Here is a 25,807-nt window from a genome sequence, read left to right on the forward strand (position 1 = left end):
AATAATGAGGAACTTTCTGACAGTGAGAATAATCAACCAATGGAACAGTTTGCCTTTGGAAGTTGTGGGAGCATTTCAGGCTTACCATAACTGTAATTTTGTTTCTTCTTGTTCTTTTACAAGAATCTACTTCAGGTTCCATGGATGCCTATATGCAGCTGTGAGCTGGCCACCCAGTATCTGAGAAAGTTCAGTATCATTGTCCAATGTTAGTACCTTCTACTGGTCATTGTGAAGGTTTTGTCCTCAGAGGTAAGTCTGGAAGTGCTGTTTCCTCTTCTCCCCTGCCCCCCCCCCCCCGTAAAGGCACATGTTAGTCTAAAAATTAAAATATTCTCTGTGGTAAAATTTGTTCCAATAGCAGCCATTATGCTTATAATGGCTGTAGGCTACATCTCATGTAAAGAAATTTCCTTCCCCCAATGGCTTAATTTCTTAGATCTCAATCCAGATCTCAATCCACTTCCTTAAAAATGTTGTAACTGAACTGTTACTTGCAATGTCTGTTTAAAAAATGCCCACACACATTTCCCCAAATATTTTCTGCACACTACTTTCAAAAATGGTATATACTGTTCTATAGCTTCTGACAGGCAGTTGATTCACAAGTTAAAACTTGGATTCTAAGAAAATACTTACATTTTTAAAAAGCCTAGTTCCTACAAAAATACCCAAAACTTGTCCCATGTAATTCAAATGCTATAATTCGTTTAGTTACAAAGTACAATTATCATAAAAAGGAGAAAAAGACCAAAACGACTGATTTTACATTTTGACAATAAGATTTAATATAAATAGGGAACAAAACATAACAATACAAATGTTGCTAGAAAGAGGAAACAATATTTAATTTTAAGGAAAAAATAATTTGTGTGCCCTCATATTTTGAAGCATGTTTCATGTTTCTGTTGTAGTCCAAGGACTAGAATTTATTTAATGTCACACAGAAGAGCTACTCCTCTTAGTATCCAGTGATCAGGAGATACAGTTGTTCTTAGATAGATTGCAGTGATATAGGTCAAATCTGTTCTTCTTGGCTTCTTATAAATGGGACAAACATAGAGTTTAGGATCTCTTGGGCCTGTTGTGTTAATTGCAAATACATGTACAACAGGAAGTAAAGTGAAAAGAATCTTTGCTGTAGATTCAGTAAGCTTATTATTACGTCTATCCCATCCAGCTCCATCCAAGTATAATCCATAGATATAAACCCCTTCCTATATAAAAAGAATGTATAATTATTATGATTAGAAAATCATCAGCTTTTAATATTATAACATAACTTGATTGATTTAACCTGTGCGGTATAAACTATAGTATAATTAACAAAATGAAAAAAAAAATACTAGCAAAATTTGAGAAAGTAAAACAATCTATAATGTTTCCGAATGATAATGAACAATCTAACACATATTTGTGTTTACTGAAAAGAATTGACAGTGATATTAAAAGGAGTTTTCTGTTTTATGTTCTATGTACCTTTCTATCTGGGCATAGTCACAACCTGTATTCCTAAGAATGCAATAAGAAAAATGCCTTGCAGAATCCTACATTTTCTGCAAAGCCCCCCCACCCCCACCCCTCAGATGACAGAAGCAAATCAATCTAGAGAAGATTTTGTTACAGTGATGTCATCCTCCTCTATCTCTCTCCTCCATCTTTTCTACTTTGGTAATGGAAGGTAGGAAGCGATCATGTCAGGGCTCCATATGTGAAAAACACATGTGCTTTCTTTCTTTTATTGGTCATTTCATTCTTGAAAAATATAAAGTGAATAGAAACCAAACATATATTTTCAAAAAAATCAGGTTAGAATTATCAGAACACAGAATTAGTATGGAAATCAATGCAAAAAAGGATGTATCCATGGTATACTTACAGGAGGGGCTGCAGTGATCTCTTCTTTGACCTGTTTCAGCACTTCATTATGGATGGTCACTGTATCCAAAGCCCAGCCTTTATGTGCTCTGGTAACCTCTTGTCTCATAGCTGTTAGAAAGCCTGTAAAACAGGCCAAAGAATAAGACAAGTTTAATACAATCTTTTTCTTGTATACATTTTTATATTGTAGTGTTTCATGGCTAAAATGTTCACATAAAAAAGAACCACAAAAATACTCAGTAAAATTACCTAATACAAAATATGGGTAAATAAAAAAATAAGAAAATACAGTTATATAGGCTGCTGGTCTGGTCTGAATATAGATTAAAACCCTGGATTTTATTTTACATTTGGAGAAACCTAATGCTTTTAAACTGAGAACTGAACTTGGACAAAGAAAGAAATACAGCAATAAACTTTTAGAAGAATTATACAGTGCATCAATTCATCACAACAGTCATCGAACTATTGATGATACTGAATATCTGGTTTGTATTTTCTTGCAATTATTTATCTTTCCCTTGCTTTCCCCCCAAAAAAATCTGTAATTTCTTTTGTGAATTAAACAAAGGTACCAATATTTGAAAATATTTACAGACCCCTCAAATCCTGGACATAAACTGTTTCAACTCCTACCCTCAAAATGACGCTATAGAGCACTGCACACCAGAACAACTAGACACAAGAACAGTTTTTCCCCAAACGCCATCAGTCTGCTAAACAAATAATTCCCTCAACACTGTCAAACTATTTACAAGTCTGCACTATTAATCTTCTCATGGTTCCCATCAACCATCTCCTTCCACTTATGACTGTATGTCTGTAACTTTGTTGCTTGTATCCTTATGATTTATATTGATATTGTTTCCTGATTGCTTACCCTATGACTATCATTAAGTGTTGTACCTTCTGATTCTTGATGAACGTATCTCTTTTTTTATGTACACTGAGAGCATATGCACCAAGACAAATTCCTTGTGTGTCCAATCACATTTGGCCAATAAAAAATTCTACTCTACTCTATAAGGCATAAATAATCCTTTAATCATAACCAGGATAAGAATTTCAAAAGCAATCCTTAAAAAATTGAATTTTTTAATCACTTTATGAAATGCAGAATTTTGTTTATTTGATACAATAAATTGTCATTTAGTTATTTCAAATTGTAATAAAATTCTATATAAAAATTGATATCTGTCCCTGCATAATGACTTTCACCCATATGAAATAAACTTGTATATGTTAACAGTTTTAGAAAGAACTAATTTAATATGTATGACTTAAATGATGCTATATTCACTGGTTTGCTTAAATAATCAGATATAGAGAAATATGACTTTCACAAGAATCTAACAGAAATCCTAAACAGTAATATATAATTTATCACCATGCAATTGAAAAAAGTTTTTATATATATATTGGATTTCTGCCTCTGCTTCTGTATGAATGTGATAGAATAAATCAAATGAAATGGACTAATATGGCTTCACTCTTATAACAGAACATATTGTTGATTTTATTTATAATGAATGATATTTACCCTGTGGATTAAAAAACCCAGTCATCCAAAATACATGTGGTCTTCCTTCAAAGATCCAAATACGGAACTGGGAATTTCTTTCTAAAAGTTCAGTAAACCAGAAACCCAGGGTAGAAGAATCCCATGATACACGCTTCCAGAGCTGAGGAATTCGAGCATCGTACATGTTATCAAGAGCATCTCTTAGGTTCTGGAGAAGTGAAAGTTAAAAAATGTCATGACATATTTGAATAGAAAATGTCCTTATCTCAGAATGAATGATTATATATAATACTGTACTTTTTTACCTCACTCATAATAATAGTTCCTTCTATGGCTAGTTTAAGGTCAAGGAGGCTGTTTCGGACTATTTTGATAACTTTTTGCATGCGGTCAATTTCTTGGCGAAGAAAAATGTTCATTGAATTAAGATGGCCCATTTTAATTAAACGAGCTTTTACCTAAATAAAAATAATTAAAAGAAAACAAGTCAATCAATAAAGCATTTAGGATAGCTTTATGCTAAATAAAGAATATTAGGCAACACTTCGCAACTAACAACAATTCCTATTTACAGTAGTATAGGATCTGCCTGTGTGTTCATGTGCATCAACACTGTAGACAAGCAATTTCCTTTTCTTCCCAGCCAAGTATACTATATAGTTCCCATTTGGTGCTAGAGGTAGAATGTCCCAAATGAGAGTAAAAGCCCATTGATAATAATCTTGATACCTTGATAATGATATTTTGCTCTTTCACGGTATATCAGTTCAAAGTGGAACTTCACCCTTACAATAGGCTGGCTTAAATGAACTATATGTATTTGTTTGGTGGGCTATTGTGAAAAAATGTACAGAAACCATGTGAATATGTGACAATAAAGACAGTTGATTATAAAAAGTAAATCTAAAAGTTCAATCCAGAAATTGATCGTACTTTACTGATAGAGGAGAATATTTGTAGCTAAAGGTTGAAATGAAGTGCTCTGATGATATTACAAGTTTATTTATTTATTTATGTATTTCTTTTTTTATTTATTTAGTCGCAACAGTATATATAAGCATAAGCATGAAAATAACTATATAATATATAAGCATATATATGAGCATAAGTATGTAAGTATATAAGTATACTTATATAAGTATAAGTTTGGGTAATGAAACATCTGTAAAAAAACCCAAAATCCAACCAGGTACAGAGAGTAGCAAGGACCTCCAATCATTTAAAAGAAAAATATCTGTGAGCAGCTCTCAGTGGAATGTGCCTTAAATCACTAGACGTTATGATTATCTAAGCTCAGATATACAATGGAAATGACTATCCAGTTAATGGAAAGCAATACAATTATTGTATTCTTACATTTATTTAAGATTTGTAATCCATTGTTGCAGATAATGCAGTTAATTATTAAATTTTGAGAAATAAGTATAGTAACTAACAACGGTAAATATATACTACATTTAATAAAGCTTTTATGTTTTTTCTTTAAGCAAGTGGAGAAATTACAACTTTCATATTTGTCTCATTCTTATCTGAGTGAATCTTTATAGCATCTTTTCTCATTGCTCTTGTACTCCTCATTGGAATTTTAAATGGCAGCACAGATGTGCCAATGTTTGCAGCATCTTGACTATAAATATGAAAATTATTCATTAATATACCCAGTTGTTTGCAGTTATTACAATCTAAGGATGCACATGACCTTTCAGGTGAAATATGGAATCAAGGGAAACTTTCTCATTGGTAAATGATTAGCTAATAATTTTTCCTTAAGCTAGAATCATTAGATATATATACACAGCTAAATCCATATTTTAACATCATGAAGGGACCCATGTCCTTCTTATGCAGCACCTGAGGATTTCTTCTACCAGCAGGTTTAGAATCCGGGTAAAGCAAAATGAATGCATTTCAGAAAACTATTCTCTACAAAATAAAAGTCCTATTCAGTTCTATTGGAAGCAGAGGGTTATAAAGCAGGACAAAGCATTTCATATTTCATCCATCCATCCCGAAGTAGAATTCTTTTCATTCTAATTTTATTTTCTGATATTATCATGTAATGACATTTTTTTTAGTGGTGGTGGGAGACAGGAACACCTCAGGAAGACAGCCCTTTTTTTTAAATTAAAAATTATTTTCAAAAACACATAGTAAGAAAAGCAGCAGCTTTAAACAGACACTAGTGAATGAGAAACAAAAGAAGCAGGGATACGTTTTGAAATGATTTGCCCTCAAAGCTGCTACTTTTGCCTCTTAATAATAATAATAACAGAGTTGGAAGGGACCTTGGAGGTCTTCTAGTCCAACCCCCTGCCCAGGCAGGAAACCCTACACCATTTCAGACAAATGGTTATCCAACATTTTCTTAAATTTTCCAGTGTTGGAGCATTCACAACTTCTGCAGGCAAGGTGTTCCACTTATCAAATGTTCTAACTGTCAGGAAATTTCTCCTTAGTTCTAGGTTGCTTCTCTCCTTGATTAGTTTCCACCCATTGCTTCTTGTTCTACCCTCAGGTGCTTTGGAGAATAGTTTGACTCCCTCTTCTTTGTGGCAACCCCTGAGATATTGGAACACTGCTATCATGTCTCCCCTAGTCCTTCTTTTCATTAAACTAGGCATACCGAGTTCCTGCAACTGAGTTCTTTTTCATTAACATTTAGTGCAGCGTTAGGAAAGTGATTTTAGCTCTTTTTAACACAAGAATTATTTGAAAAGATATAAAAAACGAGTAGTGGAGAATCACTAGCTATAGACTTTTTAATAAAACAAGCCCCTTAGAATTAAGATAGTAAGAGCTTTGAAAATGCGTATTTAATCTCAGGCTTTCAACCAAGCAATGCCAATAGCATATTTAAAAACAAGATAATGTTCCAATGATAATGTTGCAGAGAAATGAGTCTGAATAATTTCAGATTGACTCTATTCAAAGTGTTTAAACACCCAAAGACCTGGGACCAGAGTGATCATTTCAGCTACTGTTTAAAATATTAGTAGATACTTTTCTTTCAATCAAGCAAAAAGAAAAGGGTTGGCATCTCATTTATACCTGGCTAAGCCAAATCATACTGTACCAAGCTTTTGGATTCATACTGAATACCATTTGCTGGGGTAAGTAGTGTCTATCCTATGAAACTCCCCCAGGAGAATAAGTATATGATCCAAGGTGAGTCAATTACAGTGTTCCTTAAATTACTGCAAGTCATACAGTTCTGCGCCTGGGACTACAAAACAACTCAAGCCATTTTAGCTCCAATTTCATGCTTTATAATTATGGTATTTTCATTTTGTTTGCTGCTCAAAGTTATTTGCTAAGAAGGGTGGACATATAAATTGCATCAATGAATCAATAAATACATAAAAATAAAAAATTAGGATGAAGTTATTTTGACTCATTTTGTCTAAACACATTTCACATTTTGCCAAGACATTTGCCAACAAAATATTGTTCTAATAATTGCGGTATTATTTATACGATCCTTTGGCAAAATTGAAATAGCTACTCCATACAGTCCAACAGAGCTATTTTAATCATATCCAGAACCCATCCCCACTTTTGATACTTTGCCACAAAGAAGATAATTTAAAACCAGGGTGATTTTTATTTTTATTTTTTTGCTTTTGTAAAAGCAATAGTAAAATATATTGAACAATACCATAAAACTCACACCCTCCCACAAATGTTAAGTCTATTCCCTCCAGTAAGAGCATAACACAACCACAGTATGGACTGTGACTAGAAAAAGAATTGCCCAATAGCAGAAGTGTGAAATTGACACACAAAGAAGGGGTTGAGAAGGGTATTTCCTTTCAGTACTCTTAAACAATACAAAGAGTTTACCACTATGAATTAGTATTTTCATGTTTATCTGTACTTTAGAACAATTACCTCATGGGGTACATAATCAGGGGGCAGTTTCTCAAGCATATCTTCAGCTAGTCTATACACAATAGCTTCTCGAGTTTCTCCTACTCCACCTCCACTCTCTTTTGGTTGAATATTGGTTATAGTATTCAAGACATCAGCTGCTGTGTTACTCTGGTATCTGAAAGGAATATTAAATGATATGTAATAAAGTCAGAACTTGTAAAAACTGTAAATTGTCAAATAGGATTGTTATACAGTAAATAACCCACAATAAAAAGCCACAGACAATTCAACGGATTCCTGCTATTTCTGGCATTTGGGAAACAAAGACAACAAATTCATTAAACTGAAGATTATTATTATTATTATTATTTATTAGATTTTTATACCACCCTTCTCCCGAAGGACTCAGGGCGGTGTGCAGCCAAAATAAAAACAATAACAAAATACAATTAAAATAAACAATTTAAAAAACTTATTATAAAATTGGCCGAAATTTAAAACATATTAAAATCTAAAACCCAATTAAAATACATTCAAAAATTTAAAATTTAAAAAATTTAAAAAATTTAAAATTTAAACCAACCCCGCGCGAGTAAATAAATACGTCTTCAGCTCGCGGCGAAAGGTCCGAAGGTCAGGCAATTGGTGCAAGCCAGGGGGAAGTTCGTTCCAGAGAATAGGAGCCCCCACAGAGAAGGCTCTTCCCCCCTTCTCCCGAAGGACTCAGGGCGGTTCACAGCCAGGTAAAATGCACAATACATTATAAATACAATTAAAATACTAGTAAAAACTTATTTAAATTGGCCACAATTAAAATTTAGAGATAAAACCCATTAAAACCCATAACTTAAAAACTAACCCAGTCCAGCGCAGATAAATAAGTAAGTTTTGAGCTCATGCTGAAAGGTTCGGAGGTCCGGAAGTTGACGAAGTCCTGGGGAGTTCGTTCCAGAGGGCGGAGCCCCACAGAGAAGGCCCTTCCTGGGTGTCGCCAGACGACACTGTCGCGACGGCACCCTGAGGAGTCCCTCTCTGTGAGAGCGCACGGGTCGGTGAGAGGTATTCGGTAGCAGCAGGCGGTCCCGTAAGTAACCCGGCCCTATGCCATGGGCGCTTTAAAGACGCTCACCAACACCTTGAAGCGCACCCGAAGGCCACAGGTAGCCAGTGCAGCCTCGCAGGATAGGTGTCACTCGGGAGCCACGAGGGCTCCCTCTATCACCACAAGAGCTGCATTCTGGACCACCTGCAGCCCCCGGATGCCCTTCAAGGGGAGCCCCATGTAGAGAGCATTGCAGTAGTCCAGACGAGACGTCACAAGGGCGTGAGTGACTGTGCACAAGGCATCCCGGATAAATTTTCTTAAATTTAGATACCATGGTCGATGGTATCAAAAGCTGCTGAGAGATCTAATAGGACCAGGGCAGAGGAACAACCCCTGTCTCTGGCCCTCCAGAGATCATCCACCAATGCGACTAAAGCTGTCTCCATACTATATCCGGGCCGGAAGCCGGACTGGAATGGGTCTAGATAGACAGCTTCATCCAGGTATTGGGGTAACTGCCGAGCCACCACACTCTCTACAACCTTCGCAACAAAGCGAAGGTTGGAGACTGGACGATAATTTCCCAAAATAGCTGGGTCCAGGGAAGGCTTCTTGAGGAGGGGTCTCACCACCACCTCTTTCAAGGCGGCAAAAAAGACCCCCTCCTGCAAAGAAGCATTGATAATCCCCCGGAGCCAGCCTCGTGTCACCTCCTGTGTGGCCAGCACCAACCAGGAAGGGCATGGGTCCAATAAACACGTGGTGGCATGCAGTCTTCCCAACAACCTGTCCACGTCCTCGAGAGCCACAGGGTCAAACTCATCCCAAACAATCTCGACAAGACGCGTCTCCATCCTCTCACCTGGATCATCCCAATTTTGGTCCAAACCATGCCGGAGCTGAACAATTTTATCGTATAGATAACCACTAAACTCGGCATGTCCCTGTAAGGGGTTATCCCGCACCTCCTGATGAAGGAGAGAGCGGATCACCCGAAACAGGGCGGCCGGGCAGTTATCTGCCGACGCAATGAGGGTGGAAATTAAGAACGCCTCGCCTCCCTCATTGCCACTAGGTAGGCCTTAGAATAAGACCTAACTAGTGTCTGGTCAGCTTCGGAACGACTGGACCTCCAGGCACTCTCTAGGCGTCTTTGCCGGTGTTTCATCTCCCTCAGCTCCTCGGAAAACCAAGGGGCCGGTTGAGACCTACGATGGGTCAGAGGCCGCAAAGGTGCGACACGGTCCAAAGCCCCAGCTGCGGCCTGCTCCCAGGCCACGACTAGTTCTTCAGCTGTGCCGTGGGCCAGATCCTCAGGGTACGGCCCAAGCTCCATCAGGAACCGCTCAGGGTCCATCAGGCACCTGGGACGGAATCAACGCATTGGCTCCGTCTCCCTGCGGTGATCAAACCATGATTGTCCATGCCATTTGAATGTAACCAGAACATGGCTTTTGTATATTTCTGAGACTTTAAAACATAAAGTTTTAGTTGGCAAGGCCAACTAACATAATATGAAACACAGTTTCAATTATTAGTTTAAAAAACCCCCACAGCTGTGTTCATGAATAATAATAGAATAGAATAGAATTTTTATTGGCCAAGTGTGATTGGACACACAAGGAATTTGTCTTGGTGCATATGCTCTCAGTGTACATAAAAGAAAAGATACGTTATTTTATGATAAGGTTTATAAGATAAGGTCACTTTGTTGACCATTCTCAACAGGTTTCTGTCTTGTAACTTTTCCCTTACCATCTCCTCATCCTCTTTCCTGAAAAGGAGGAACCTGGCAACTTTTAGTTAGGCTAAGTTTCGGGTGTGAGTTTGTGAGGCTCTGAAGTGCTTTGGAGCTTTTGAGAACAATTTGTTATTCTTGACCAGATTGTCTTCAATATCTACAGCTATTAAACATGTGCTCTGTATATAAATTCAGCATTACTTTGAAAATATTTTAAGTTGTAAAGCACAGGGAGATATTACTGCTCCGAATGGGTTTTCAGGGTTTTAAATTCTAAAACAGAAAAAATGAGGTAAAGGAAGGGCCCACAGAGAAAAATCTAAAGCTTTTGTAATTTCCCCAAACAGTTAGATGCTAGTCTCTCAAACTAGGAATGTCATTTAAATTCTTTAGTATATTGTTCTTTAACTATGCATGGTGGATGGAGTCCACAACTCATACAGCAAACTACTTTTTTTTAAAAAAAGTGTTTTCTAGCATTCCAAATGAGGCTGTTGAAAAACTGATGAGGAATTAGCTATAGAGAATGCTTGAAGAATCAGATTATCTTTAAAAAAATGCATTATGCAATCCATCCAAAATTGTTCAGCAAGTGATGGTCTTAAAACCTGATCAAAGAAGGTAACAAATAAATAAAATCTGGTTCCTTTCAGCCATAGTTCCAGACCAATCTAGCAACTCCGAGAGATGAAGCAACACAAGAGATTCCTACCATCTGCTACACAAAGTTGCTCAATTTTGCTTGCAGTTGGATTCTCGTTGGGCAGGTCCCTTAGAAGTGGTTGAGTGCCCTGTAATCTGGGAGGAGTTTAAAACAATTGATTCTGAAGAAGTGGACTGGGCCCTTGTGGCTGGGAGCAAGCTGCACGGGCTCCCAATTTCCTTCTGGGCAAAATTCAAGTTGCTAGTTATTACCTTGAAAGCCTTACATGGCACAGGACCAAGTTACTTCTGGGATTGCCTTTTCCCAAGGACATCTACCTGTCCTATCACATTCGAAAGGATGGGCATGTTCCTAAGGCCTTCCCTTAAAGGCTGCCATCTTATGGGACTTAGGAAAGGTGCTGTTTTCCTGGCAGCCTCTTCCCTATGAATACCATTTCCTCTGAGCTTTCATGGGCCCCCACTCTTTTAACCTAAAAAACACTTAAGAAGTGGATTTTCTCCCAAATGCTAGGATAGGATGAGAACTTGTACAATGCATGGGAAAGTTTAGCTGTAGTTCCAGATCATTTGGTTTTAATGTTTTTATTAAAGATAAATATTGTTTTTTAGTTGTAAGCCACCCAGAGTTTTGTTCAACATGGGCAGTTATATAAAAGTTTTAAATAAATAAATAAAATCATGGGACATTATGATTCCTTATCGCTGACTGTCAATTACAATTCAACCTGAACCAAAATGCTTATGTCCTTATTACCATGCCTTTGGACTGTTGCAATTTATATGGGATTATGCTTGAAGACAGCTTGGAAACTGCAACTGATACAGAAAGTGGTGGCGATGCCACTAACTGGAGAAATATACTGTTGTAGAATTCCACCTATTGTTTAGGTATATGACAATAGGTTTCTGTACCAAGTTCAAAGTGTTGGGTATTATCCATAAAACCTTATAGAGTGTATCAGGGATTGTTTTGTAAGCATGCTTTGATATCCAGTCTGGTCACCTATTGAGAAACTGCCTCCCTTGAGAGAGCTATGGCTTGGGATGAAATGTCAGGCTTTCTTGGTAGAAGTTCCTATACCCTGGCATATGCTACCTTTGGAGTAGCATAGAATATAGAATCATACAGTTGGAAGCAGTGGTGAAATCCAAATTCTTTTACTACCGGTTCTGTGGGTGTGGCTTGGTGGGCATGGCAGGGGAAGGATACTGCAAAATCCCTATTCTCTCCCCACTCCAGGGAAGGATATTGCAAACACTCCCATCCCACTCTGGGGCCGGCCAGAAGTGGCATTTGCCAATTTTCCAAACTACTCAAAATTTTTGCTACCGGTTCTCCAAACTGCTCAACATTTCTGCTACCGGTTCTCCAGAACCTGTCAGAACCTGTTGGATTTCACCCCAGGCTGGAAGGGACTTCAGAGGTTTTCTGCTTCAACCGTCTGCTCAAGGCAGGAGCCTTGAAGGATAGTTGCCAAGTCTTTCCTTTGGTTTAAAACACACCCTCAGGCTATACTACAGTAATGGTGCAACTGGTGTGTCATAGTTTTTTACTTTACACTTTTTATTTATTTATTTATTTATTTATTTATTTATTTATTTATTTTATTTTTGTCACACAGTATATATAAGCATAAGCATGAAATAACTATACAATATATAAGCATATATATAAGTATGAGTATTTAATAACTATATTAATTGGATATAACGAAAGGGAACATTAGGACAGGAATGGTAGGCATGCTTGTGCTCTTATGCACGCCCCTTACAAACCTCTTAGAAATGGGGTGAGGTCAATAGTAGACAGTTTTTGGTTGAAGCTTTGGGGATTTTGGGAAGAGACCACAGACTCAGGTAGTGTATTCCAAGCATTAACAACTCTGTTACTGAAGTCTTATTTTCTGCAATCAAGATTGGAGCGGTTAACATTAAGCTTAAATCTATTGTGTGCTTGTGTATTGTTGCAATTGAAGCTGAAATAGTAGACTTCGACAGGAAGTCTTCTTCCCGGGAGATGCCAGGTATTCATGTTGATTTTAGAAAAGACCAAGGAATTTTTAATAAGAGACACTATTTCTGATGCACCCTGGATAATTGAGAATGACAAATGCCAAAAAGGAGTCAGTATGTGTTTCCTTGATTATAAGAAAACCTTTCATCGTGTTACTCATATCACGCTGCAGAAAGTGCTCAGAAAAAAATGGGAATCCCAGAACATCTCATTGCCCTTATTAAAAACTTATACGCAGATCAGAAAGTCACAGTATGATGGCAAAGTAGTAAGGCAAAGCTCTATGCTCTCTCTATATTTACTCAACCTGTACTGCAAAATATATATTAAGAAAAGCTGGAGTGTAAGAAGATAAACATGATTTTAAAACTGAGGAAAGAAACATCGAGAGCCTGGTATTATTCTGATGACTGAAAATGTGAATGATCTACAAATGTTGGACCACATGGACCACAGTAAAAAAGAGGGACTAAATATACATAAACAAAGTGTTTGAACTTTGATAGTAATGCAACTGAGGCATTTTAATTTATTTTTAATAATCCCTAAATATTAAGAATGAACATTTTGCAAATTATATAATTCATTACAGAATTAAATGAATTATAAGGAGACAAATTTCACAGACTGATTTATATCCTACAATAAGCTATACAATTTTTGAAGCTAAAAATAAGAAATAACGTGGTAAGGGTAAGAAGATGCTCACATATATTTTATTTCTATTTGAAACTGCTTATCAGACGAGGCTGAAATTTTAGTTTTGAACTAGAGCTTCCTGAGAAATTCAAAATTATTACTTTTCTTCCAATTTGTTTAATCAATGTTCTGCTTACAGAAGTGACTTAAGATCACTTAATATAATAAAGTGGGACAAAAGTACTGTTGAATTTTATGCTTGAACATTTGGGAAATGCTCTATGTTTATAGCAATTTAACAGATTAAACTTTTCAATAGCTATACTTTAGAGCAGGGGTCTCCAACCTTGGGAACTTTAAGACTTGTGGACTTCAACTCCCAGAATTCTGGGAGTTGAAGTCCACAGGTCTTAAAGTTCCCAAGGTTGGAGACCCCTGCTTTAGAGCACAATCTTGTGCATTTGACTTTAAAAGTAAGTCTCAGTGATTTCAACAGAGCTCAGCCCAGATATATGCGCATCAGCTTGAATCTTTAATCTTTAGGACGTCAAGGAAAGCTTCCTTAAATTTTGCATTTATTCAGACTCTGAAATTCCCAGGAAAATGTCCTAAATGTTACTAAAATTATCTTTTAAAAAACCTGACTATCAGCTTCTTACATCTACTTACGTTATGTCTGCATTAGGGTGAAGACCAAAGACTTCAGGACTATCCATGGCAGGGAGAGTTGAAATGTAGTCTTGATATTGCTCAAGAGTTTTGCAAACCGGGATTTTATATCCAATATAAAAACAGAAAGTGTTTTCAAACATCTTCTCACTGAACCAGACCTATACAAATTAATGGCAAAAAGTTAACTGATAAGTTATGTGATTCAAGTAGGAAAAAAAAAAAGAAATCGGCTACTCGTTAAAGCCAAACTATAGGTGTACATCAAGACTGTTAACTGACTCATTAATGATTTGGGAATGTCTTTCTTAAAACCAAAACCTATGAGAGAGACATATTCTTCAATCTAGCTACAAGGTCCTAATGTATTGATCTTAAGGGAAATGCCGCATCCAAAATTAATAAGCTTTAATTTTTCTAGCAATTGTGGTTCCAGGTTTTAGGAAACTTTTAGGCAAGGTAATCTAAAGCAGGGGTCTCCAACCTTGGGAACTTTAAGCCTGGCGGACTTCAACAGCCAGAATTCTGGGAGTTGAAGTCCACCAGGCTTAAAGTTCCCAAGGTTGGAGACCCCTGATCTAAAGGATGCACTTTCTTCTTGTTTCCATTGTCCACTCATTGGCCCATACTTCTTTTAAGGAGAAGGGGTAGTAAAGAAAATTTGCCAGTTGTATAGAGAGCAGGTGAACCGGCACTAGCAGCAAAAGGAGCAGTGAAAGAACAGGGCCTGTAGGAAACCAAAGTCAGCATAAGCTTCTGGAACAGTAGGAATTCTGTCAAGTGTCCAGCAAAACCCTGTTTCCAGAAGATGTATTTCTTACAGTGACCGCCTTAATGTATTGGAAAGTATATTTCAAAAAACATTCTTTAGTTTTATTTGATTAAAAACTGTTTCATCTTATTTTCTTACCCTTGCAAAGCAGTTAAGAAGGCGCTTATCATAATCATCAGTGACTCTGCCTCCGTACTGTACTTCTCCAATCATGTATCGGACTGTGCTCCAAGATATCCCCTAGGTAAAAAGTGGGAAATGGAAAATAACAAATATGTATCAAAAAAACTGAGTTTTTAGACGTCGCCTATAGTTGCAAACCTCTCCCTCGCATCAGTTTGCACTCTGTTTATATGAAGGGATTTTGGAGTTTATCAAGGAGTGAGATTTAGATTTTCACCAAATGTTCTTTTCCTCTTGATACATATCACCCAAATTTTCATCAATCCAGATAGCTGAAAATGGTTAACGAAAAATCATTTGCCAATTTGCCTTGGTAATCCATTTATATATTACAGTATTAACTGCATGTATTTTAAATGTACTGTTGGAAATGCTGAATAGCTGTCTAAAATATAAATGGTTTTTCCTTGTTGTTTAAGCAATTGTTTAATGTATGGTCCATCTTGTAATAGGTACAGATATGCATACAAAAGACAGTGGCATACTGGATCATATATTGCTGCTTTGGCTTCAGTTTTCACTATTTGGCAAGGCATATTCTTCTTCTTTTGTGATACAGTCCAGGAAAACTAAAAGCACGTACGGGCTTTATGAAGCCAAAATGTTGTCTGTATAGTGCTGCCAGCAAAAGTAAACAAATGGGCATTGTTTTCACACTGAGCCTTTAAGTTAACTCTAGTTGTGCAGGTAAGTGCATTTGAATCCTAATAACAACAATATTGTGTAGATTACAGTACTATTGGGAGGCTAAAACCACTCTGTACAAGATTACCAGCTCGTTGCAATCTCTTGGCTCTTAGCAGGCAGTGTGGGAGGATAGAATGCCTCTTACACACTCTAGATTAACACATTCTTCTGAGAAAAAACTCTGCTTCAGAAGAAAGATATGTGTGCATTTGAATTTATATGACCATATGCAGCCAAGGAATGTTTCATTTTCTTATGCAATGTGATCAGAATTAATCTCTTTCTTTCATCTGTGTTTCTGCATTCCTTTAATGCCCTCCCCCTCCCCCCCATTGCCCAAAATCTGCATTTTGATCCTGACGGGCATAAATGTATTTCTCTAATTTAGCTGTGCAGTGTAGAAGTAAGTACTGCCCTTTGGCTGGGCAATAGTCCTGCAATTCAAAGCACATTTCTCCTCATAATTAAACACTATATACACTATATTTTAAGAAACATATATGTGTAGTTCAAATTCATTTTGTAAAAATGGAGAAAAATTCTGAAAATAAATGCCTAAGTGATTTTCACACGTAAGAATTTTGCCCACACTGAAGGATTATGGTTCTGCTTATGAAATGTTTAAATTAAGATATTTTTACAATACAAGGTAGCAGAAGAACAGTACTGATAGAGATGCAAGTCTGGCTTTTGACTTGCATTGCATTGGATCTGCTATGAAATTAGTGAAGCCAGTTTCGGTGAGAACAAGATCAGTCTGCCAACTCCTAATTAAACTTGATCCCACACACTCCTCCCTGATCCCAGCTCCTGATACCGCCAGGAGATTCTTTTTTCTGCAAAAGCTTTTCAGCAATTCTTGACACATAAAGCAGTTGTTTGAAACACAGGGAGTTGAGGAGTGAAGGGGTAAAGTTTTCATCTATATTATTTTTATCTGTATTAGTAACAAAGCTGCATCTCCAGCAAGCCTTAGAAACCTGTGAAATTTTTCTCCCATTTGGGATAAATATCTATTTGGCAACATTTCTAAGTACAAATTTACAGATACTTACTTTCTTAATGTCACATTCATCCAAATGATTCTGTATAAATTGAACACTGGCTGTGAAGTCTGCAGAATTGAATTCATAGGGAATATTCCAGCCCAAAGGACCAAATTTTCTCCTTTCCTTATTATAGAAAATATATAACAAATAGTAATTATTGAGATTTATGAATTTATACGTATATTGTTTTTCATTATTAATAATATTTTGTTTAGCAACTTTCAATATCCATATCAGAGAAATATCATTATTAATCTTTCTCAGTATATAGCTTTTATACAGATTTTGATTTTTTTTCATGAGCAACACAATCTTTTTTTAAAATGCAAATTCCATTACTGACATTCTCATTAATAAAGCAAACTATTTAATATAAAGATGGACATTTTCTTCCTGTGAATAGTTTATGCAGCATAATTAATACATGTACCCTGCTTCCCACAAAATAAGACATCCCCTGATAATAAGCCCAATCGGGCTTTTGAGCACATGGCAATAAGGCCAAGTGCTTATTTCAGGGTTCAAAAAAATATAAGACAGGGTCTTATTTTCGGGGAAACATGGTATATACAACTGGAAATAATCCAAAATTCAGTGTACTATGACAAGTGAACATGGTATATTTTCCCAAATTCTATTCATACAATAAGACAAAGGGTTTTAGTCTTTTTAATTTATATTTCTTCTTCAAAAGGCACAAGAGATAATAGTATTAATATTACATTATTATTAAAGTGTTATTCTTGGTTAAAATATAAATAAGGAACAGGGAAATAACAGAACTATCAGTACAGCTAGAAGAAATAAAATATTTAAGCTGTCACCTGTCTTTTGAATCCAAATAGAAGAACATTTGGAATTGAGGGATGAATTTACAATATATGGCCTTCATTTGGCATGAGACATACAAAGCTTGTAGGCCTCAATAAGATACCAGAATGATTTATTGTCGTTCCTAAAGGAAAGATTATTTTAGGCACAAAATGTGCTATTTGTCTGTACTACCTGAACAGTGGAGTGCAAGAAGGCCACTGTGTACAGGAGAGGTTTCCACATAGGCATATTGCTGACATCAAGCAAGTCTTGATTTATCCCAGAAAATGTTCTCTTCAAACCAGCTCGTACACCTTGTGGAGGTTCATTGGTGAATTTTATTGAAGTCTAGCATAACATGAAAAAAAGGGGTTTATTATTTCTGATTCCAAAGGAGGCATGCCACACCGTTTTGAAAAGTAAAGGTCAGGGCACTTCATTTAGAAAATTTCATCAAGTCCACAAATACAACAAAATGTACTAGTTAGAATGTTTACCATAGCAACTGCAAGGGCACAGAAAGAGCAAATGAGGATATGTTCATGATAGGCATCACACAGATGCTGTGATTTACACATCTGCCTCAGATATTGGAGCATAGTTTGTAAAGGTGGCATTTGATGATGGCATCATTGTGTGCGTCTCAAATAACATTTGCTGTTTTTGCAGTTTACTTCAAATGCTACTTTGTGTTTATTAAGCGTTTGAATGAAGGAAATGTGATCAAAAATAAAAGCACACGTACTTCATATATGTTTCAGCATTGTCTTATAAAGCTAGAGCACTTAAATATCGTTAAGGTAATCCACCTCATCTCAGCATGTCAATTTAAAACCTAAAAATAGGCAATCACAAAGCATTTAGAAATTTTCATTTTTTTTCTCTTATTTCTTTCTATTAGTGGGGATTTCCTTTTCCAATGTCTACATTTTCCCACTGTTCAACTGTTTTCTCCCAATCCATATATTTGCAGAGAGTAAGGAAGATAACCTTGACAGAAATAAGCAGGGACCATTATGTAGGCAAAAGAGGCTGAAACTTTTTTAAGTTGAGAACAATGCAATAACGTAACATCTGGAAGTGGCTAAGATAGACACTTCCCTAATTTACAGAAGTATAAGTAAGGGGAGGACAATCAGAGGTTGTCTTGTGAGATTCTTTTATTATATATCCATTCTCAATAAAAGTAATTGTAGCCTTGATTTTCTGCTCTGGTTTACCTAGTGTTGATGAGTGTCAGTCTTGGTACTGTTTTTTAATTACAACAATGACTTCTAGGATATGAGGAGCAATAATAAAGTCTCAGTATATTCAGTGTGTTTTTCCCCTCATTAAACTTTGATCTTGCAATTAGAAAGTCAGGTTTTCCCCTTGCCACTTTTGTTTTCAAACAAGTATATAGACCTGAATCATAGTGTTGGAAGAAAACGTCCATCTGGGTTCAGTTCCAAGTGGGGATAAAGACACTGGAAACATGGAGACTGCTTGGAAAGATGGTTTAATGGTGGACATGTTCACATGGTTTGAGTTCCTCAACAGAAAAGGGACGAGATACTGAGCGTGCCTTGGTTTTATGCTTTCTCTGAACTTCCTGGGGCACAGGAAGAGTATCCTGATTGGTTGTCAGACTCCCAGGGGGTGGGGTTTTTAGCTAGCCTTGCTGGCTGATGTAATCTTCCCAGGTGCCATGTGGTGAGTTTCTGTTGCTAGATGGGTCCTATTGCAGATGATGGTCATTGACAAAGGGTGGGGGGAATGAGTTTCTGCCTCTGGCCCATTGACAAAGGTGGGGGGAAGCAGGAAGCTGTAGGGAGCTGCTTCGTCCTTAAAACATGATTCTCCATTTCTCATCCAGGGAAATATAATATTCTGCCCTTTTTAATATTTTCTAAAATATTTCATTCTTCTAGGAGAGGGGTGGGTGCTAACTTCCTACAATAGACTGAGAGGAAACACTTGATCATGGAAGTTCTCCTTCACCACAAATCTTGTTAGAGAGTTGGATGACAGCCCTTCCCTCAGCATTAATAAGAACATGGGTGGCCACAGGAACAATGAGGAATCATCGTCCCCCCTCTCCCCTTTCCATGAGTAGCAGTTTCTACTAGACACCCAGCTTTGATTCAGATTGGAATTCTTTAATCCATGTTGCCTATGTTCACTTTCATCTCTTTAATTGTCTAATACCTCTTATCATGAATACACAAACGACTCTGTTCCTAGTTCGAAATAGCAATGATCTGCAGTGAGTGAGTAACCCAAGAGCACCAGACACTTCAGAGCTAGAGTGTAAATTGCTTTTGAACATATCACACATCTGCTTGGCAAATAACAGCCCCCATAAAGGAGTAGAAAACAATTTGCTTTTTGAACCAGTCTAAATGCAAACTAGCTCAAATGACTTAAATGTTTAGCTTTTTCAGTTCCAAAGAAGGCAGTATTTTTAGTTGATTTTTTTTGTATCAATAAACACTCTCATTTTCCTTAGATTTAGCTAACCTGCAGCAAAGTGATTGGAAATCTATCATGTGGTTCAGTGGTTATCCAAACTCGGAAGGTCTCATCAGGAATATCAGCAGTCATCAATGTCTCCAAAAGTTCTTCCATAAATTCTAGACCTAGATGACAATTCTGAAGTAACACCCAGCCACCCTGTTCCCAAAACAGTTGATTAAATCATTTGTCTAAGCATATTAATAACACTATATGAAGACTTTTCTAATGGAAACTTATCTTTCATATACCATACTTTGTCCTCCAATATGTGCTTGTTAATACCTATCAAAAACAAGTATGGATTTGCATACAGATGAAAGGAGTAGATCCAATTGTAAATAAAGTAGCACTGCCATCATGTGGTAGTTATAAAAATTACAATAGAACAACTATTGTCAATTGGGGGGAATGGTAATTTTTGGGGAGTAATTACCAATGTAATAAATTCTATTTTCTGAGATCTGGGCATAATTATTGAGCTATTTAGTTGAATGAGAGTTATTCTCAAATCAGTAAGTAAAGGACTGTAGCCTTTTTCAAATACAAAACATTTTTGTTGGAAAAAAATAAAACCCAGCTAAAAAGAACATTGCACGTTACCTGTACCATTGACATCTGAATTAGTTTGCGTGCATGGACTTCTTGTCCCTGACCCATGGAGATAGCTCTGTTTTCTACCAAAAAATAACACAATAAAAAGCTAATAAATGAAAATATTTCTGCTTTTGCAATTGTAAGCCAATTTTGATTAATCCCTTTTTCAATTATGGATTTGATGTATTCGCTACCAAAGAACACCTGATATTTTTTATTTATCTCAGTTGTAGAGTTATTATTTTGTTCCATATTAATACCAAATATTATTTTATTTTTGCTTGTGCTAGTCCCACATTACATGGTAGCTTTCTGTTGCATTATTTATTTAATGAAAAGTATAAAAAAGAATGGAAAATGAAATAAAGTATAATACAGAGCCTGCAGGTATTGAGGTAGTTGCCCAGAGAAATTTGAGTGCTTGACGGTACAGTATTAAGGAACTGGGCTTTATTTAGTGGAAGAAACTATTACAAAAGGTAGGATTCTTAAAAGATTCACTAGAAAGTTACTGCAAAGGCAGATTTAATGTAGTAATTTTCTAACATGCTTGCTATAAAATGTAACATAAACTTATACCCAGTTTAAGTTTTCTAGCCAATGCATCAATTTGGTTCGTTGGGTCAGATCCCATAGACAGGAAGCAAATGAGAGGTGTCCTTCTATCACTTTCTTCCCATGTTTTTTCTAAGTTTAAGATGACAGGTTCCGTATACTTCTCACTCAAGGAATCTCCAATATACTTTCTGGCCTGAGAAAGTGTGCGGTCTGGGCACCAAGACCTACAAAAAAGATATTCCTAAATCAGTGTTATATATCTATTATTTTAATTCATAATTATATTCATAATTTTATATTCATAATTATTGTAATGCTTTAAAAATAACATTTTAGAAAATGTGGATTTTCCAGTGCCAATATGCAGTACTTCCTGAAAAGAACTAAGAACATATAAAAAAAAGTAATGCCAAAATTACTTGTCATTTTTACCTGATAAGCAATAATTTGCGACAGGTATCTAGTGAATCACTATATCCATCAGGAATAGTTTCTTCCTCTGGAGCATCTTTATCAAACCAATTTTTCCATCCCTTCTCATTACGGGATATCTAATGAAGAACCAGAGATAACATTTAAGCTTATTTTTCCTTTAAAGAATGGACAAGAAGTCTCTACTTCATGGAAGTTATTTGGATTCAGGAAAGGTCACTTCACATCACATTTCAAAAAACGATAGCATTTATTATGATTTCTGCATCCACCTTCCTTAAGACATGGGGGGGGGAAAAGTGCAATTTAAATGCAGAACAATATAATGACCTGGCATGAAGGGCCATGTCATAAGTGCTCATAAAAGACAATAGGATTCTCTGCTAATGCTAAAAAAAGTGAAAATAACTAAGGCTATAAACATACCTGATTCATAATTTCTGAAAACTGGGGTAGTTTGCTTAGTTCTACCAGATTGAGCCATGTCATATCTAGAATCCATCGGAATGGTTTGGGAGGACAAGCTTTTAGATCCAATGCAGCACCCCCTGGATGAAAAACATTAATAGTTATTGAAAATGACCCCTATGATTAACAAAGAACTATATCAAGCCTTAACAAGACAGACACAGACTTCAGAGGATAATTAGAACTGCAGAAAAAACAATTGCTACCAACCTGCCTTCCACTGAGGACCTATATACTGCACGAATCAAGAAGAGGGCCGTGAAAATATTTACAGACCCCTCACATCCTGGACATAAACTGTTTCAACTCCTACCCTCAAAACGAAGCTACCTCAAAATGACGCTATAGAGCACTGCACACCAGAACAACTTGACACAAGAACAGTTTTTCCCCGAAGGCCATCACTCTGCTAAACAAATAATTCCCTCAACATTGTCAAGCTATTACTAAATCTGCACTACTATTAATCTTCTCATCGTTCCCATCACCAATCTCCTTCCACTTATGGCTGCATGACTGTAACTTTGTTGCTTGTATCCTTACAATTTATATTAATATTGTTTCCTAATTGCTTATTTGTACCCTATGACTATCATTGTGTTGTACCTTATGATTCTTGATGAATGTATCTTTTCTTTTATGTACACTGAGAGCATATGCACCAAGACAAATTCCTTGTGTGTCCAATCACACTTGGCCAATAAAAAAAATTCTATTCTATTCTATATTTCATATTATTGTAAAATACATACATGTTATGCTTGTTACAATAACAAAAAAAAAATGGCAGTTTTTATCCCAAGACAGAGACAACCCAAAGAACATTCAACAGCGCTAGCCCACTGTGCCTGTTAGGATGGACTTCTGAATAAAAATGTTTAGGACTGCACAGAGCAATGAAATTCTAAGCAAGTGTCCTAGCTAGTTGAACTCATATTGAACTCAGCAGGACTGAGAGCTAAACCAAGAGGTTCATGATCAAGTTGCATAGAACTTTGTTCTCCAATTCACATTGGTCCTAGCATGGGATCTGTGTAATTGTCCTATGTCAATTAGAAAGTGAAAGTAAGATTACTATTTTTATTTTGTTTGTTTGTATCCTGACTTTATTATTTTTTATAAATAACTCAAGGCAGGAAACATAGCTAACACACTTTCCTCCTCCTACTTTTCCCACAAAAGCAATTCTGTGAGGTGGGTTGGGCTGAGAGAGAGTGACTGGCCCAAAGTCATCCAGCTGGCTTTCATGACTTAAGGTGGGACTTGAGCAGTGGTGAAATCCAGCCGGATCTATCCGGCTTGCACGAACCGGTAGCGCCGGCGGCAGGAGGTTCATTCTACTTTGCTATTTCTACTGACATCCCCAATTCACACCTGCATATAATACAGTAGACCGAATCAGGCTCTTATACAATATCCTTCCCCTTTCCTTCAAATTAATTCCTCACAATGGACAGCAAGACTACTCATTAGCTTTTACCAGCAATTACACATCTTAGTATTTCTCCATCTTGAATAATCAGGATTCAAATACTTGTTTGCCTTTTTTCACCATTTATGTATTAATCATCATTCCTTTTTACTGTCAAGAATAACTACCTTTTTTCTTGATAACATCAGTTTTCAGAGCCATTCTTTTTTGTAGTCTAATCATGGTTGCAAAATAAATTCTTGTGTAATCACACATTATTTATTACCTGTACACAGAGGTACACATACTTTCATATCTCCAGCCAACACATCTTTAATGCTACAAGCATTTTGATATATTTATTTATACTGACATGCAGCCAACAAGACATTGCCTATCTTCATTTTATCCATGCTGAATCATTTGCAAGCATTCCATATTCCCACACACTTCATTCTTTAATACTTAAACCTTCAATATATACATGTAAAACAAATTATAATGCACTGATCATGCCTTTTCTCTAGATCAACAAAGTTTCTCATGTTTTTTAGTGATTTGATGAAGAGCAAAACCTTGTTCTGTGCGGTCCCTACCAGGCATAAAGCCATCCTACAGATGTTGCTCATTGTCATCTCTTGTAAGCTGTCAATCAAAATTCTGTCAAATACAGCTAATAAACTAATCCTTCAACCTTTCTTCTTACCTTTCTTTTTGTCTACAAGAACAATTACAGCACTCTTCAGCCTGTGCAAACTTCTCATGCAAGTTAAATAAGGTGCACAGCTATTCCTTAGGCAAACTGTGTCCATATTTAGTATTTCTCTATTTACGCTATCTACAACTGCAGCCCACCATTCTCACAGCATTGCACATTAATATTCATTGCAGCCATGTCAACTCCATTCTTTGATACTGATCATGGTTCCCATAAAAATTTCAAATATTCCTTTCAGCATTCTCTCACTTTATTGGAATTTCATTCCAAGTCATTTAATCACTTTAATTTTTAATTCCATTCACTTTGAGGGAGTCTCTTCACTTAAGCTCTGTTCACCCATTTTCAAAACAATTTTTACATTCATCAAGTCATTTTGCATTTTTTCTGCCTCCTTTAATCTTGCTCTTTTGAGTAAATACTTTTGCAATTCTATTTTTGTTATACACACGTACAATATCTTTCTCTCATACTTATTTTTTGCAGCAACAATTGTCTTGCACAAATTTATATTTATCAATAAGCTTGTCATCATTCTGGTAAGTGTCCTTTTTAATAATTTCCAAACTTCCAAAATCCAAACTCTTCTATGGCAATCTTGAGGACAATTTTTCCCATTCTGTTCCATGCAGCTTCCAAATCATCTTTTCTTTGCACATTTCCACTGATTCTTTTGGGAGAGCATTTCCCCCCAATATATTTTCATGATAGACCTGTATTTTCTCCTTTTTCATTCGTTCTCTTTTTGTTCTAGTTTACATTCTTTTTCCCCCTATGTCCACTTTTTCCTGAAAATCCACTTTTGAAACTAACAAATAGTGGTCCCTCCCATATTCAAAACTTAACATCACCCTTGTTTCCTTCATCAATTCTCCCAATATTTCATAAGAGAGAAAGAAATTTACGTGGTTAATTTATTTATTGTCCATAAGCCATTTGAACGGATGCATTTGAAAAGAATTTGGCTGAAAAACTCAGGAAACAAGAACCATTTGGGCATCCAGAAAGATCTTTATAACTAATAGGGAAGAATAACAGAATACTGTTAAGGCTATTCCTTAGTTTAATTTATACCTGGCATAATTAATGGAGGGGTTAATCTGAATCTCCACATCTGTTCTCTCCCCTGGCCACAAGAATCTTTTCTATCACAGCCCTGTTTCCTCCTGTAACAATATGGCTCTTATTTCCATAATCACAGGGACTTTCCAATATTCCATGATACAAACTGACTCTTCGAAGGAAACACTCAACAAATAATTATCATTCTCATTCATTCTCAGGTCTCCAAATTGCCAAATCACTTCTTGTGGTTGTGCTCTCATGCCTTCTTCCCATCCAGCATTCATGACATCTAATTTTTACCTTATTTCACTTAGATTGATAAGATTGCCCAATCTGTTCCAGAAATCATCCCTACATTCACATGCATCCACAATAACTGAAATAGTATTTCTGGTATTTCTGCTTCAATACTTATTCTGTGAGACAAACGTGTAATTTTCTTGTTTCATAGCATTATAACCGATTACTGCATATGAATGAATGAACGAATGAACGAACGAATGAATGAATGAAA

The 25,807-nt window shown here is 36.3% G+C and overlaps 1 protein-coding gene across 1 annotated transcript in view; it reads right to left on the reverse strand.

Annotated features, from left to right (window-relative positions):
- Positions 1 to 779: 779 nt before the first annotated feature.
- The window catches only part of DNAH8 (dynein axonemal heavy chain 8), a 139,199-nt gene continuing 114,171 nt past the window's right edge, over positions 780 to 25,807 (reverse strand). Inside the window, exons 75-88 of the mRNA XM_058167819.1 lie at positions 22,058 to 22,179; positions 21,632 to 21,750; positions 21,221 to 21,423; positions 20,648 to 20,721; positions 20,051 to 20,203; positions 17,744 to 17,899; positions 16,745 to 16,861; positions 14,958 to 15,059; positions 14,048 to 14,208; positions 7,292 to 7,448; positions 3,709 to 3,861; positions 3,422 to 3,611; positions 1,880 to 2,001; positions 780 to 1,217 (exon numbers count right to left, since the gene is read on the reverse strand). Of these exons, the coding sequence (XP_058023802.1) occupies positions 930 to 1,217; positions 1,880 to 2,001; positions 3,422 to 3,611; positions 3,709 to 3,861; positions 7,292 to 7,448; positions 14,048 to 14,208; positions 14,958 to 15,059; positions 16,745 to 16,861; positions 17,744 to 17,899; positions 20,051 to 20,203; positions 20,648 to 20,721; positions 21,221 to 21,423; positions 21,632 to 21,750; positions 22,058 to 22,179 (2,117 nt within the window). The 3' untranslated portion in view covers positions 780 to 929. The remainder of the gene's footprint in view (positions 1,218 to 1,879; positions 2,002 to 3,421; positions 3,612 to 3,708; positions 3,862 to 7,291; positions 7,449 to 14,047; positions 14,209 to 14,957; positions 15,060 to 16,744; positions 16,862 to 17,743; positions 17,900 to 20,050; positions 20,204 to 20,647; positions 20,722 to 21,220; positions 21,424 to 21,631; positions 21,751 to 22,057; positions 22,180 to 25,807) is intronic.

The sequence above is a fragment of the Ahaetulla prasina genome, chromosome 1 (genome assembly GCF_028640845.1).
Source record: "Ahaetulla prasina isolate Xishuangbanna chromosome 1, ASM2864084v1, whole genome shotgun sequence".
Lineage (NCBI taxonomy): Eukaryota > Metazoa > Chordata > Lepidosauria > Squamata > Colubridae > Ahaetulla > Ahaetulla prasina.